This window comes from Pezoporus flaviventris, unplaced genomic scaffold, assembly GCF_033815535.1.
Source record: "Pezoporus flaviventris isolate CSIRO_AGI_PZ_B2104156 unplaced genomic scaffold, CSIRO_AGI_Pfla_v1 ptg000020l, whole genome shotgun sequence".
NCBI classification, from domain to species: Eukaryota; Metazoa; Chordata; class Aves; order Psittaciformes; family Psittacidae; genus Pezoporus; species Pezoporus flaviventris.
Genome location: NW_026892568.1, coordinates 5498507 through 5511809, shown reverse-complemented (window position 1 = coordinate 5511809; position 13303 = coordinate 5498507). Strand labels below are relative to the sequence as shown.

At 46.4% G+C, this 13303-nt stretch overlaps 1 protein-coding gene across 3 annotated transcripts in view; it reads right to left on the bottom strand.

The window, feature by feature from the left end:
- The window catches only part of TMEM104 (transmembrane protein 104), a 43892-nt gene that overhangs the window by 7916 nt on the left and 22673 nt on the right, over positions 1 to 13303 (bottom strand). For all 3 annotated transcript variants that reach the window (XM_061455498.1, XM_061455499.1, XM_061455500.1), the window contains one exon: positions 7268 to 7361. In XM_061455498.1, the coding sequence (XP_061311482.1) occupies positions 7268 to 7361 (94 nt within the window). The remainder of the gene's footprint in view (positions 1 to 7267; positions 7362 to 13303) is intronic.

Sequence of the window (13303 nt, the reverse complement as noted above, 5' to 3'; positions counted from 1 at the left end):
CTTTCTTGTTGAAGCAGAGCATCAGCATGCCAGGAAATAATGATAATGAATTACCCCTTCACAACACATGCCACTTGCTTCCCGCTTCATACATTAGGAGGCATGATGGATCCCGGGGAGGAGGTTTTCATGAGCTTCCTAAGCCCATTCTCTTTGGGAAGACGAAGATCTCCCCCTACCTTAATCTTGATCCCGATTCTTCATCAAGCCAAAATACTCTTAAACAGAGGAACAGATCTCATTTAGTTTAATGTTAGACAGCTCTTTCAGGAGAAGAGGCATGAAAGGAGGGCATCTGCTCTGTACATGCTTCAGCACAACATCATGTCAAGACAGTCCTACCTTCTGCATCTCTATCCATCAGTGTTTCGAGTAAGTTTAAGATCCCACTCCAATTCTGAAGCTGCCAGGCATTATGGATGCTGTGGCATTTGAAATACTAGAGCGCAGCTGGGTTTCACAATGCTGGCAAAACAAGGTAGAGGAAATGAAGACATTGATTCTTAAATTTAAAGCTCATTTGCCCAGTTCCTCCTGCATAAGCTAAATCCTGTCACTTCTTCATGACCTCCAGCTCTCTGTAAACTCCAGAGTAGCAGCTGATGAATTTCTGCAACCTTCAGAGGAGGTTTCTACAGGAAACAGCAGTAAAAGAGGTAAAATGAAAACCAGGTTTGCTCCATCAGATGCAGGAGCTGGAGATTTGGCAACAACAGGGCCTAAAACACAGTCTCGAGGAAGATGAAGGATTTATGAGTGCGCAGACTGCGGCGAAGCAAGATGGATATGTTCTTAGAAGACAGCAATTCCCTGGAGAGAGAAGTCAGGAAGAGAAGAGGAGGGAACTTCCCAGAAAAAAGGTATGAGTGTGACTGCTTCCTCTAATGGAGAGCAGGGACTTGCAGGCACAGCGTTACCCTCCCTGCCCCAAAGCAGGGTCTAGATGGCAGGGGACTGTTTCTCATACAGAGGAAGCAGAGCCACGTGTTGGACATGTTAAGATCACAGGAGTGTGATGCACTTTACCAGGAAGGCAAGAAAAAGCCTCCAGTCCCTTTGCCAGGTTTGCCTTGCTCCTGCTGCAGCCCTCTCAAGACACTACTGCTGCAATGGCCTCAGGCCAGGCAGGGCCTGTTTCCTTCACAAAAGGAAGCTTTTATTAAGTACCACCAGGACGTTCTGGCTGTCAGAAGCGGTTCAGAAGGGCTTCTCTGCTGTAAAGGCATCACTCCCCTGCTTTTCTTCGTTGTTGGGGCAGGGTTTGCTACCCCATCACCAAGTAGCTTCCCCTACTGTGGTAACAAGTCCTGCTGTGGAACCAGTGGAGCTGCCCCATCTGACCCACATCAGCTGGTCTCCACAGACATCTGCACACAGCAACAGTTCACAGGGAGATAAACGGCTCTGCTCTGGTGTTTATCACGGGTGCTTTATCTCAACATATGGGAAGGGAAGAGCAGCCAGCGAGGAGCGTTTGCTTCTGGTGGAAAATTACCCGTGTAGTTTTCTGTCCTCTCTCCTCCAGTCACCTCTGGCAGAAGCACCAGAAAGCCTCTGCAATGGACTCGGCTCCGAGCTCTGCTGCTGACTTGGTCTATTAGCTTTGACAGTCACTTCTCTGTCCATGTGAGAATTTACCCTTCTGCATGAAGGGAACAGCACACACTGTGGTGTCACATCATGCTTGGGAAAGCACTGGGTGCAAAGCATCCATGTCCCATCAAATCTACTACACCCTTCCTTATCCTGCATTGGGACCTACCCAGCAAAGTTATCATCACCTTGTTCCAACAACACACACTCTTGCATGCCACAGACCCACTCTGAAAATCAGCGCGAGCACCATCACCAGGACCCCTCTGCAGGGCTGAATGTGTCCTTACATTTTCAGCTCCCCTTCTCCAGCTCTCAGATCCATTAGTTTGTCTCCTACTGCCTGGATAAAATGCTCTTTTCAGGAACATCAGCTCCTCAAGGCAAGACCTCAGTCCAGCACCATGCATCACTCTCCACCTGCACCTGAAGCTACTAAAGGCTCTTTCACTCACACAGGCACTGCTTCACCCCACTGCCCCCCACAAACAGCACGGAGATGAGCTCCTCAGCCTGTAAGTCTGAAAGCTGGCATGACAGAAGCACAGCCTTTTATCCAACTCTTCATAAATATATTCACTTCTCGTAGTGAATTATTTACCCTGGGCTCAAGCAGCAGCTTTCTCTGCTCCGAAAGGGATGCGAGAACACGAAGTTAACTTTGTTGAAGAAGCTCCCTGGAATGAACATGCAACAGTGTCCTGATTTACAGTCCAATTCCCTCGTCCTTGCCTCTCCCATATGCCCTGCTCTGTGAAAGAGAAGGGGCAGAGATCAAACTGCTCCCTCCTTAAGGGGTTTGCTTCATTTCTGATGCAGGCCACCTTGAGGACTGTGGACACTGCAGACAAACCTCTCTGCAGAAGCCTGGATACCCAGGACTCCAGGTAATGGTCACCCCCTCCTGTATCAGCCTCCTCTCTAATTCTCAGTCTCTGCAGCTGAAAGGATGAAGCTGAGTGATCCAGGTTTCTGGACTGAAACAACTCCAGCACGGCTGATGAAGCCTAAGGATGGCAGCGACAGTTACTACAGCAGCTGAAACCTGCTCACAAAGGGAGATGGTCCAAGACCAGTTCTCTGCAGAGAGGCGTCAGGGAGCCTGTAAAAAGCAGGATTCTGGTGGAGAAAACATCTATCAGAGAAATCAGTAGATGAGGAAAATCAGTCCCGGCAGCGTGCTTGGAGAGCCCTTTCCTAGTTTCTTTCCTAGAAACCTTCTACCAAGTATCCTGGAAGAGGATGGGAAGGAGACAAAAGAGCTTAACACAGGGCTTCCTGGCTATTCTTGTCCTTTTCCCCTCCATTCTACTGACCAGGGGAAAGAGCAAGGGGAGAGGTTTTATTTCTGGGCATATAATTGTGAGATCAGAGGGCTGGGAATGCTCTGTCTCGAGGGCTGCAGTTACTTGAACAGCTGTGGTATGATCTGATTGTACTACACAGAGAACGGAGCTCCCAGCAACTAAACCCAGAAGTTCCCTCAGTAAAATATCTTTATTAAAATACAATACTTTCTAATAACTACAATACAGCATCAAGAGCAGCACACAGAGCTCATGGCCCACATGGGAGCTGTCTGGGAACATTTGCCAGAGGCTATTCCATAACAGCAGTGATAATCATGCTACCAATGTCTTTAAAGCCAACAGTCCTCACCTATAGAGCTGGACATCTCGGGCTGTAACAGGCTGCAATTAATCGGGTTAGCCTCTTAATACACAATAGCCCAATGTTTGCTGCTGAGCTCCACCAAGCCCTGTCCTTTTGTTATCTTTCCTAATCCATATCCTTTCCCATGAGGCTGTTAGTCAGTTGTTATCCCATATTATCCAATAATAAAGAGGTGGGGCTGTGTCCTCTCTGCTTTGAGAAGTGCATCAGACTCAGTCCCTTTTGCTGTGCTCTGCCTCCAGCAGCTAACCCCTAACTCCATTCACTTGCATCAGGACTGGGGAAAGTAGGGATAAAACCCCAACTAGACATTCAAGTCTCTTTAGGGAGCAATCCATCGTCACCACAGGTTTAAATCCTCCAGGAAAAAGGAGCCTGAAGTCCAAACAGCAAAATTGAACATACCAACAGCTCTAATTTACAGATGGCTTAGTTGGTTTAGTGTTCTGCAGGAGATGACCCATTCCAAGAACCTTGTAAGAGACCTAGGAACAGGCTCCAAAACTAGTAAAAAAGGACTGGGAAAGGAAGGAAGGAATTAAATACAGTTTGGAGAAGGAACCCTCCTTACCCCTAACTCATACTTACCTGGTCAACCAGTCTGGACCCTGTCTCTGCTCTTAATAGCATTGCTCAAGAGCTGGGTGAGCCAACAACATTTTATACCTAAGTTAAATCAAGGCTTCGACATTGCCAGGATTTAAACCAAGTGTTTTTTCCCAGCTAGCCCCTTCTCCAGGGAAGCACAGCAGACAGGCTCCCTGTCACACCCATCAGGGTGCTGTGCTCAATCTCCCAAGGCAGCTCAGACAGAAGAGGACTTTCAAAGCAGCCTGAGTTGCAGTTTGCAGTTGGGAAGGGGATGAGAGCTTGTGTAGGCAAACCCTTACACAGAGAGAACAGAGATCTCTAAGCATGGATGAGGCCAGCAGTTAAGCAGGGACTGCTGCACCAAATTTAACCACTGGCACTCACCCATGCGAGGTGGCAATCAGCTCTGCAGCCAAGTGTGTAAGCTGCTGCTCTTCACAAGACTGCCAACAGCTTGATGCCTCTGGAAGCCCTCTGTCTGCCATCAGCCCCACTCCACCTGGAGACACAGATCCACCCTCTGTGCTCCTATGAGTCCTGACAGGGAAGAGCCTCGCCATGCCAGCCTTGTTTCCAGATGAGCTTTCCATGTACAAGAGCCCATATGTCTGGGCTCTGCAGCCGTGTGGCATTTGGGCTTGCAAACTCCTCCTTCAACTTCCTCCCTTTAGAGACTTCAGCCTGTCCTTGTTAGTCCCTCACCCTGGGAGGAAGCCCACAGCCAGATGAAGGGCTGATCCACTGCTGCATCTCCACGTTCTTTGAGCTGGCCCGGTTTTATTTCCCAGTTCAGATCCCAACGTTTAAGACTGTTATTTTTCAAAGGCAGAATGACATTTTTCTTGTCTATGAGGTGTGGAAAGAGACCGTAGGCTTTGTTAGCTGATGTGCTGCTTGCGATGAGCACGGGGTCTGGACAAGGCTAGTGACATTTGATTATCACTTAGATCAGGAGAAAGAGGGAAAGCAACTTTCAAAGGCAAGGCTGACACTGTTACAAACACCAGCAGAAATGACCTTCACACACAGCTAGCTCTCCCTGCTGCCAAAAACCATCCTCTCAGCCACTGTCATCTGAATCACTGCTATACCTGGGGCAGTGCAGCTTTACATCAGCCGCTGCTGCTCCGAAATCCAGAGGCTTTTCTTTCATCAGGCTGGGGAAAAGCATGTACAGTGCATCCTGCAATAGGCACATCGCAAAGCCTGCACTGACCTCCCAGCTCAAGCAGGCTGGATTCTTTCAAATCATGATGCAAAATGTGTGGCAGCCTCCCATCCACACCAGGCCAGTGGGCACAGGTAAGCTGGATAAGCCACTGTCGGTGTGGGAAGTTGTAACCCAGCACAGCAAGCATGTAGGCTGGCAGCTCCAGTGTTCAGCTCTGCTGCTCAGACAGCTTTGAGGAAGATCCACCTTCAGCACTAAAACTAACTAAAGGAAGATAAATTAAACCCCACAGTAAGACAGAGAGTCCACATCTTGCCACTGGCTTTCAGGCATGAAAAGGAGCCCACAAAACACCATCTAAGACTGTTCTTTAGCATCTAAGCTCTCTAAACACCAAGAAAAGACCAATCCATGTTTAACTCACACCCTGCTTTTGGAGGAGGGGACATCAGTGATGTGAGGACATGGGAGAAGCCAGCTTGCTAAATCCCTGCAGCATGGGATCCATCCTTAGCCTCCATGTGCAGGAAGATCTTTATTCCTGTTCCCTTCATCATGTGGCTGTTTGATAAATTGTCTTCCCTAATAAATCTATCCCTCATTGTACACATATGGAATCCGCTCCTCTAAGTAGCCACTGAGGTGCTGTCAGGGTCATTAAATATCATTATCTGGGGCAGCTGCTCCCCAGTGTGCTGATGCAGGAATCAATCAGGCTAAAACATGAATTTCCCCTAACGCTTCTCCAAACACTGCCTTTGTCTCTCTCCATCAAGAGATGAAAAAGAGAAACAGTTCTGCCTTTACGCCAAGGTTTAGCAGTCCTCATACTGGAAGGAGCCGGCTAAAGGGAAAGCAACGGCAGATCAGGCAGACATCAGGTTGTCACAGAGACAGGATGAGGTCTGACTGATGTCTTTACCAGGAAAGAGGAGGAAGGGTGACTGGAAACAGGCCAGGGAGCTGAGCTGAGATTACTCCTTGTTAAAAAACAAAGCCAAACCTCCTCTTTTAATAGCCCTCAATGAGCTAACCTCCTTCTTTGAAGAACATTGGGGCTTTCTGACCTTTCCTATGCTCAGACAACAAAAGGAATAAACAGACATTCAGGCTTTTCACACCATCTGAGGTCAGGATTTGTTAACTCAAGCTGTTCAGCATCTGAGACTTGAGGGCTTAAAATCCAGCCTCATTTTCCTGGGTAATAACTGCTTAACCCCATCTCAAATGTTGTCCAGAACAGATCTTTTCCTCTGCAGTGAATGCCAGCCACTTCCAAACAGGGTCACAGGCCTCTGAACTCACAGAGAAAGGACGATACCCAACTGAAGTCAGGTCAAGTGTATGTGTGTGGTGGGAATTGGGCTTAGAAGCAGCTTTTCTTCCTGTTCCACCTCAGTGATACGCATAAAGAGAGCTGATTCTGCGCTTGAATCGTCTGGACCCATAAACCAGAAGACTGTTAACCTGCAGAAGTGCTGCTCCCTGTTATCCCTGAACATCAGTTACTCTTGTCCAGCTCACACAAGACAAGAGAAAGCTCAACACAGCCCTCTGTAACACACATCACTCAGCCTTTAAGGGTATGTACACATACAAGCCAGATGTGGGGCAGCTGCACCTCAGGATGGCAAAAGCACTGGGGGAACAAGAAAAGTAGTGATGCCTTATTTCATGACGGGAATTATCATCTTCCCAGAAATTCTTGGCAGGATGATTCTGAAGAGAATTTACAAGGCTGGAGGTTCCCAAGGACAACACACAGTGGTTTGGGGGTTTCCAATGCAGGATATCCTATGCTAAAGCGAGGCCCAGGAGTAAACCACGCAATCAGATGATACAACTAAGGGTGGAAAGTCTGACAGAAGTGCTTTTTGTCCTCAGATCAAAACAAAGGTCCTTCAAAGGCTGTTGCACACAGGCTGAGAGAATGAGAAACTTGCTGCTGAACAGCAACCGGTGGGTATCATGGTATTGGGTATCTTCCAAATCCCTTCTGCCTCTCACACAAAGCAGATTAAAACTTCATCTACCAGCTCACATCCGACTGAGAACATTTGGATTGGGTTTGTTTTAATCAGAAATTTCATCCTAGAATAAAAACCCTTTTTCTCAAAGATTTATCAGGACAAACCTCAAAGAGATTGTTTTAACAAGAGCTTACTTCCAAACAAGAATATCCTGCATTGTTATTGTGCCTCAGGTTCCATCTGTGGTAAAGAGGTGGCCAAGACTCACCTATCCATCTCATGAGGGATGTCATGATTTGAAGGTACTTGGTCTTCTGCACATTGAAGAAGGTGAAAGGACCAAGGAGGAGAGTGAATGCTGCCTGGAAGCACAACAGAGAACACACAGGTTAAACCCCTGAAATTCTGTTCACAAGATGAACTTACCACTAAAACAAAGCTTGCCTTCCAAGTTCACCTCCAGACACGCCTCTTTGTCATGGACCTTGCTTTGCTGCTTAATTTTACAGCTAAGTTGGCTGAGACACAGCGGGTCAAGCAAGCTGCTTGGTATCAGAGAACATGCCTTGGGCATGAGTAGAGCACAGGATCCTCTTGGCTCTCAGCCTCTTGCTATCACTGCTCCAGTACTCCTTTACTGACACATTTCAGTAAAAGCTCTCAGCACAGCCTTATGGAACATTAAATATTAAACTGAGGCCTCTTTGTCCGGGTACATGCTCAGTTTAGGTCTGAATAGCAATAGCCATGACCAGACAGCTCACATTAACATTGACTGAGCAGCTTGTCCCAAGCTCAACAGCAACAGAGCCAAGTCTGCCTGGAAGATACTGACTTCCCCACACTAACTTGCTTGTTTTACAGCAGGAAGCTGCAGCATAACAGTTAAGCTGTTGACTTGGAAGCTGAAAACCTGTGCAAAGTGAGGGGAAAGATAAAGGTACTCATAAGAACAAACTTCACTCAGCGTGGAAATTAAAGCTACTGTCAATGGAGGCAGATCTTTATTCACTGCCCTCTTAGATGTATATGAAGGGAGCAGCATTTCTTAGCAAGTTCATCTCTGCCCAGACACCAAGCACTCCAACCCTACCTGCTTCAGTCAGAAGGGAAAAGGCTTTACTGCAGGAAGGTAACAGACCTTGACTGAGGTCTGAACGTGACCTGAGAGAAGCTACTTGTGACAGGGAGACAAAATGGGTGTTAGAGAAGAGAGCCCTGCCTGTCATCGGTGGGGTGCCAGGGGCTAGCAATATACTAACAGATCCAAAAGCTGTAAGCAAGCAGTATTGAGAAAGTCACAGCACACACAGTATAGATTTGCTGAGCATCTCGAAGGGATTTTTAAAGACAAATATTCAACATTAATATTTACACATTGCTCTTTTCCATGACTTCTTCAAGCAGTTCAAGAAAAGGTGTCACCAGAAGGGAAGAACTGGGACTCAAAGGGGCAGGCAGCAGAGCCTCAAGGTCTCTGTCGACCCCAACAGAGTCAGCCACAGAACAGATTCCAAGCTATTTTAAGCCTAGTACAACCCCAAGAAACCTTTTTTGAGACAGTTTCAGGATATCTGCAAGGCAAATTGGCAATGCCTCGCATCACAAGTATTCTCAGACAACCGAAGTAAACCCAGAAGGGGGCCAGAGGAGAGAACCCTTGGTTACACACATCGCTCAGTGAACATGTATTCTGATCTGAGGCCATCATTTACACCAAGTGTTGGCTTTTTGGTGTGGAGGTGGGGAGGGCAGGGGAAAGAGGGACAGAAAGCATGCACAGAATTCAGATCTGTGAAGAACTGAGGGTCCTTGGAGGAAATGCTGAAATCAAACAGAATACAACATCACAGGCACAACTGGCAAGAGTAAGAGCTTAACAGATAAAACCCTTCCAGAGTTACACAGAAGCAAACCAGCTTTTTACTCTTCCTCTTGCTCCTTTCTTCTAAACCAGAGGTTAACTCCACTCTCCTGCTACCCTCTCCAGCCCTTGAAGACTGCTACTCCATGCTTGGATAGCACACAAACCTCAAAGGACTAAAGAGGGATGTAGGTCAAGGACCCAGAGCAAACCAAAGGAGATGCCTACTCTCTTACTGGAAATTATTCCTGAGTTTGTGACTAATCTCTCTCAACATCCTCTCCCAACACACACACTCTGCTCAACACAGCTTCCCTTCAAATCACGTTAATAGCTCATGCGTCAGAAAGAGCCGAAACAAAAAGAGACAGACGAAGGATGGTGATGATTAAGGGACAGGTGTCTTCTGCAAATGAGAATGCACCAGAACCAATTGGCAAAACAGCATCTCAAATCATGGCGAGGATTGACACAAGATCACTGAGCACCAAAGCAGCTGGGTCTGAAACACAGATTTGTCTTAAGCAGCGAGAAAAGAGCTGTGTTAAAGTGGATTTGGGGCTCAGATGCTGAAAAGCATCAAAAGCATTCTTAGGTGCTGGAAGTACATGGGTCTCCTACATGCTGCCCAACATCTGCTAATGAAGCTGAAAGAACACCTCTGGATATTACACTCTGTTTTCTGCAGTTATTCTCCAGTACTGAAGGTAGCTTAAACAACTAACTCCATTCAGCATCTTTTTCAACTCTCTTCTTCTGTGGGCTTTACCGTTCAGCCCATGGGGAAGAGATACCCTCCCATCCTTTAAGACGATCAGCGTCTTGTGTTCTTAACAAGATCCTGGAGCAGGTCCAAAGGAATCAAGTGACAGATGAATTCAAGTGCAATATAAATTTATTACCTTTTGCACTTGACGCCCATTAGTGATCCAAGACGAATATCCATGGATCAATACAAACAATGCTAAGGCCTGCAATGAAATAACTTGCCCTACTTTGCAGGGATTTGTGCCAACCACTATAAAGAAGGGAAGCCACAGCACACACACTGGACTGCTTGAGAGGAGAAAGGCAAGGCAGGAAAGGAGAGTGAACAGCAGATAAACATCACTTTGATATGAAATGGTGCACAGCTGTACAGGATTGAGTGCAGGTCAGGGAAGAGGGGTCAGTTCCTCAACAACAGCCAGGACACGAGGCACAAGAACTCAGTCCCTGAATTGGAGCTAATCTCATTGTCAACTCTCAGAGGAGTCCCAAGGCCAGGAAGCCCATATAAGAACACATCCCCAAAAGGATGAGAAGAGACCACGATGCTTAGAAGGAGGATGCCTGCGTTCTCTACCTTGCTGTGCCAGACATCTAAATGCTCTTCTGACCCATTAAGTTCATTAGTTTCCTAACTTCTCCCTAAGGAAAAAGTAAGCCCAAATAAGATCCTCAGACGCATACCCAAACTCTCCACCTGATGTTTTCCAAGCTCATCTCCCCTAGAGGGATACAATTTAAAGTGCTTCATTACACACTTAATTCAAACACTCTAAAACCTACACAGAAAACCGCACCAGTCAGCCCTGCCAGAAATCAAACACGCAGAGCTCCAGCACATCTAAAAGCTCTCCCAAGTTTTCCAGTTCACCTCTGAGATGTTCTCAAGGAGTTTATCATTCCTTTCCTAAGAGGAGAGGCAGAATGAGCAAAGTCTGCTTTGATTAAAGATTGTTCTATTAGTGAAGTGGTTTCCTATTAGAAACAAGCAGGCATACATGGCTGACTCACTGCTAAACTTCAGGTAAGGGAATCCTCCCTTCAGCTAAGGAGGATCAGATCTACTCAATGTTTATGTTCAGAGGATGGCACAGAGAAACCTTTACTGTGTTTTTGCTATTAAGCAGAGTTCCCTAATGTCAATCCAAGCTCCTCCATTAAACAGAAGTCAGACAAAGTGCCAGCCTTGCTACAGAGGGTATGCGGAACCCACGCACATAAAATCAATGGAACAGACACAAACCACTTTATTCTTATCTTCCTTTCTCATGCTGTAAAACAGCATAAAGATCCAGCACACAGTGACCAAAAAACCCAGGTTTTTTCTCACTTTTAATAACATTTCCAGTCAGAAAAATAGAAGCCAGCAAGCACAGAGGAAAGAACAGCAGCTTGTCACCCTGAATCACACTCTTCTCTGCAGGCCAGTAGGAGCCACGAACATCTCACCAGCTTGCTCAACCTCTGGCAGGGTCTTCAGATCCATTCCTCTCACCAAGCCAAGCCACAGCAGTACAGGCACCAAGGTTTGGGATCTACCTGGGCTCGCAACTCAGGTGACACCACTTCCCCAGCCTTTGAACCCATCAGCTCTTGGTATTTCAAAGCATAAAGCAGGCTGGTCAACTCAAGTCTTTTTACCACAGGGGGAAACAAGCAAACCATTGCCTGGAATATATTTATATATATATTTCTCTAAAAGTGTATTCTATTAAAGCTCTTATGTTAAAAACTTGGTTACATAAGGTTATGTATTGGCTTATCTTAAAAAAGCAAAAGTACAACCACATGTTAATAGGACATCTGGCTGGGTTTATCAGCTTAGCTTCAGCCAAGAGGACCACCAAGAGAGCTCTCAACCACTAAGTGACAGCCAGCTAATGCCAAGAGCCTCTCAGACCATACAAACATGCTTTAAGCCAGACAGAGGGGTGTATTGACCGAACAGGTTCTTTATTGGCTTGAAGGGTCTATCTATCACTCTGAACCAGTACAGTTCAATAGCTTTCATCTGCTTCCCAGCATGCTGCTTCCACAGAAAAATGCCAATACGGCTCAGGAAGCACAATTAGCATCCCAAACAGAGCTGATTCACGTATTAGATGCAGCAGTTACAGCATTATGGCCAGTGCCTGCATACATTTGCAAGAGGGCCATCTGAAAAGCAGCTTCATTCATAACTGTCATCGGAACTTAGTTATTTTCATGCTCCACAGACTCATCGGTAAGAATTGCATCCATCTTTGGCATTTGCTGAGTAGTGAATTAAAAACAGGAGCTACTGTTTCTTGTTGATTCAGAGCCTGGGAATTTTCAGACAGGCTGAAGAGAAGCAGAGTGAGACCTGAGTGAAGTGAGACCGTGAGGATAAACCCCATTAAACGCATAAAATACACCCGGAGCAGAGCAAAAAAAGAGTTTGAGAGTTTAATAAATGTATTTATGTGGCACAGGGCTATCATAGCAATGCAAAGCTAATAAATATCAGACATTAAGGCAAGGGTATGTTTTAATGTGAAGATGGTAAAGTGGTCTTGTTACTCCTTAAATATCGCCCTTTGGACGGAGGCCCCAGCCACCCTTCCTTTTCCTCTCCTCCTCCTCCCACCCTTCCTCATCCCAGAACTCACCCCAAACTAAATCCTTCCTTGGAGGCTCTTGCTTCCCCTTGATAGAAGAAATACCAGTATCTCAGATCAACTTCATTTTAGGATAGCATCAACTTCACTTCTGCAGATATTGATGTTCACCACTGTTGAGCAGTAGTACCCCTCTCCCATGAGACAGAGTACAGCAAATAACCCTCCTCTAATGGAAAGCAAGCTGACATTTAAAGAGAAAGTTACTGATATAACAAAATGGATCTCTCTCTTTAGCAGACTTTGGCTGGAAAGTTGAGGGTTGAGTGCTTTATACAGGGCTATGCTGCATTCCCACAGCAAAGCAGGATACCGACAAGAAGACAGGAGCTTGACTGAACAAGCACCTCCCAGAGGAAGCTTTGCTTGATTCAGTGCTCAGACACAAGGAAAGTCTCCTTGAGCAGGGTAGGATGAAGCAGACATTTCATACATGCTGTCAGGAGTGGCAATGCTGACACCCGTTCTGCTTCTGCAGGAGGTCCCTGAGCTCAGAGCTATTTCACAACCCAGATGAGCACCAGGAGAGAGAGACAAAACCATCCAACAAAACCTGGCTGTGCACGGACACAGAGCAAACAAGATGTCAGGAGAACTAGGGACTGGCTGCTCTGTTCCCACCTCAGCTGCTCTCTTCTAGAGTGTGTCTAAAGAGACGACTAGGAAGGAAAAAGCAAAACTTGATTTACCAGCACTGACACAGGTCGGAGGTTTTATTCCTCGCTGGAAGCTTGAACCAGACATCATCTTCAGTAGAGTAATTTCTTATTAACTGCTATTTGTGTTCCTATTCACATCCTTGAGGAATTTTTAGGGGTGACTTTGGAGAGAAATATTAAACACAAGGTGCTTTCCCCACTCTCATTTGGGATTCATAGGTAAAGAAAGCAGAGCATTATAACATTTCAGAGCTATTTGCAGCCTCTGATAGCACCTCTGCACCCATTTCAATTGGTGGCAAGTGCTGTGCTACCAGCAACAGCCTCCAGTTGCTCGTGCCAGGGCGTCAGTGCTTTTCAGCTAAAACACAGCC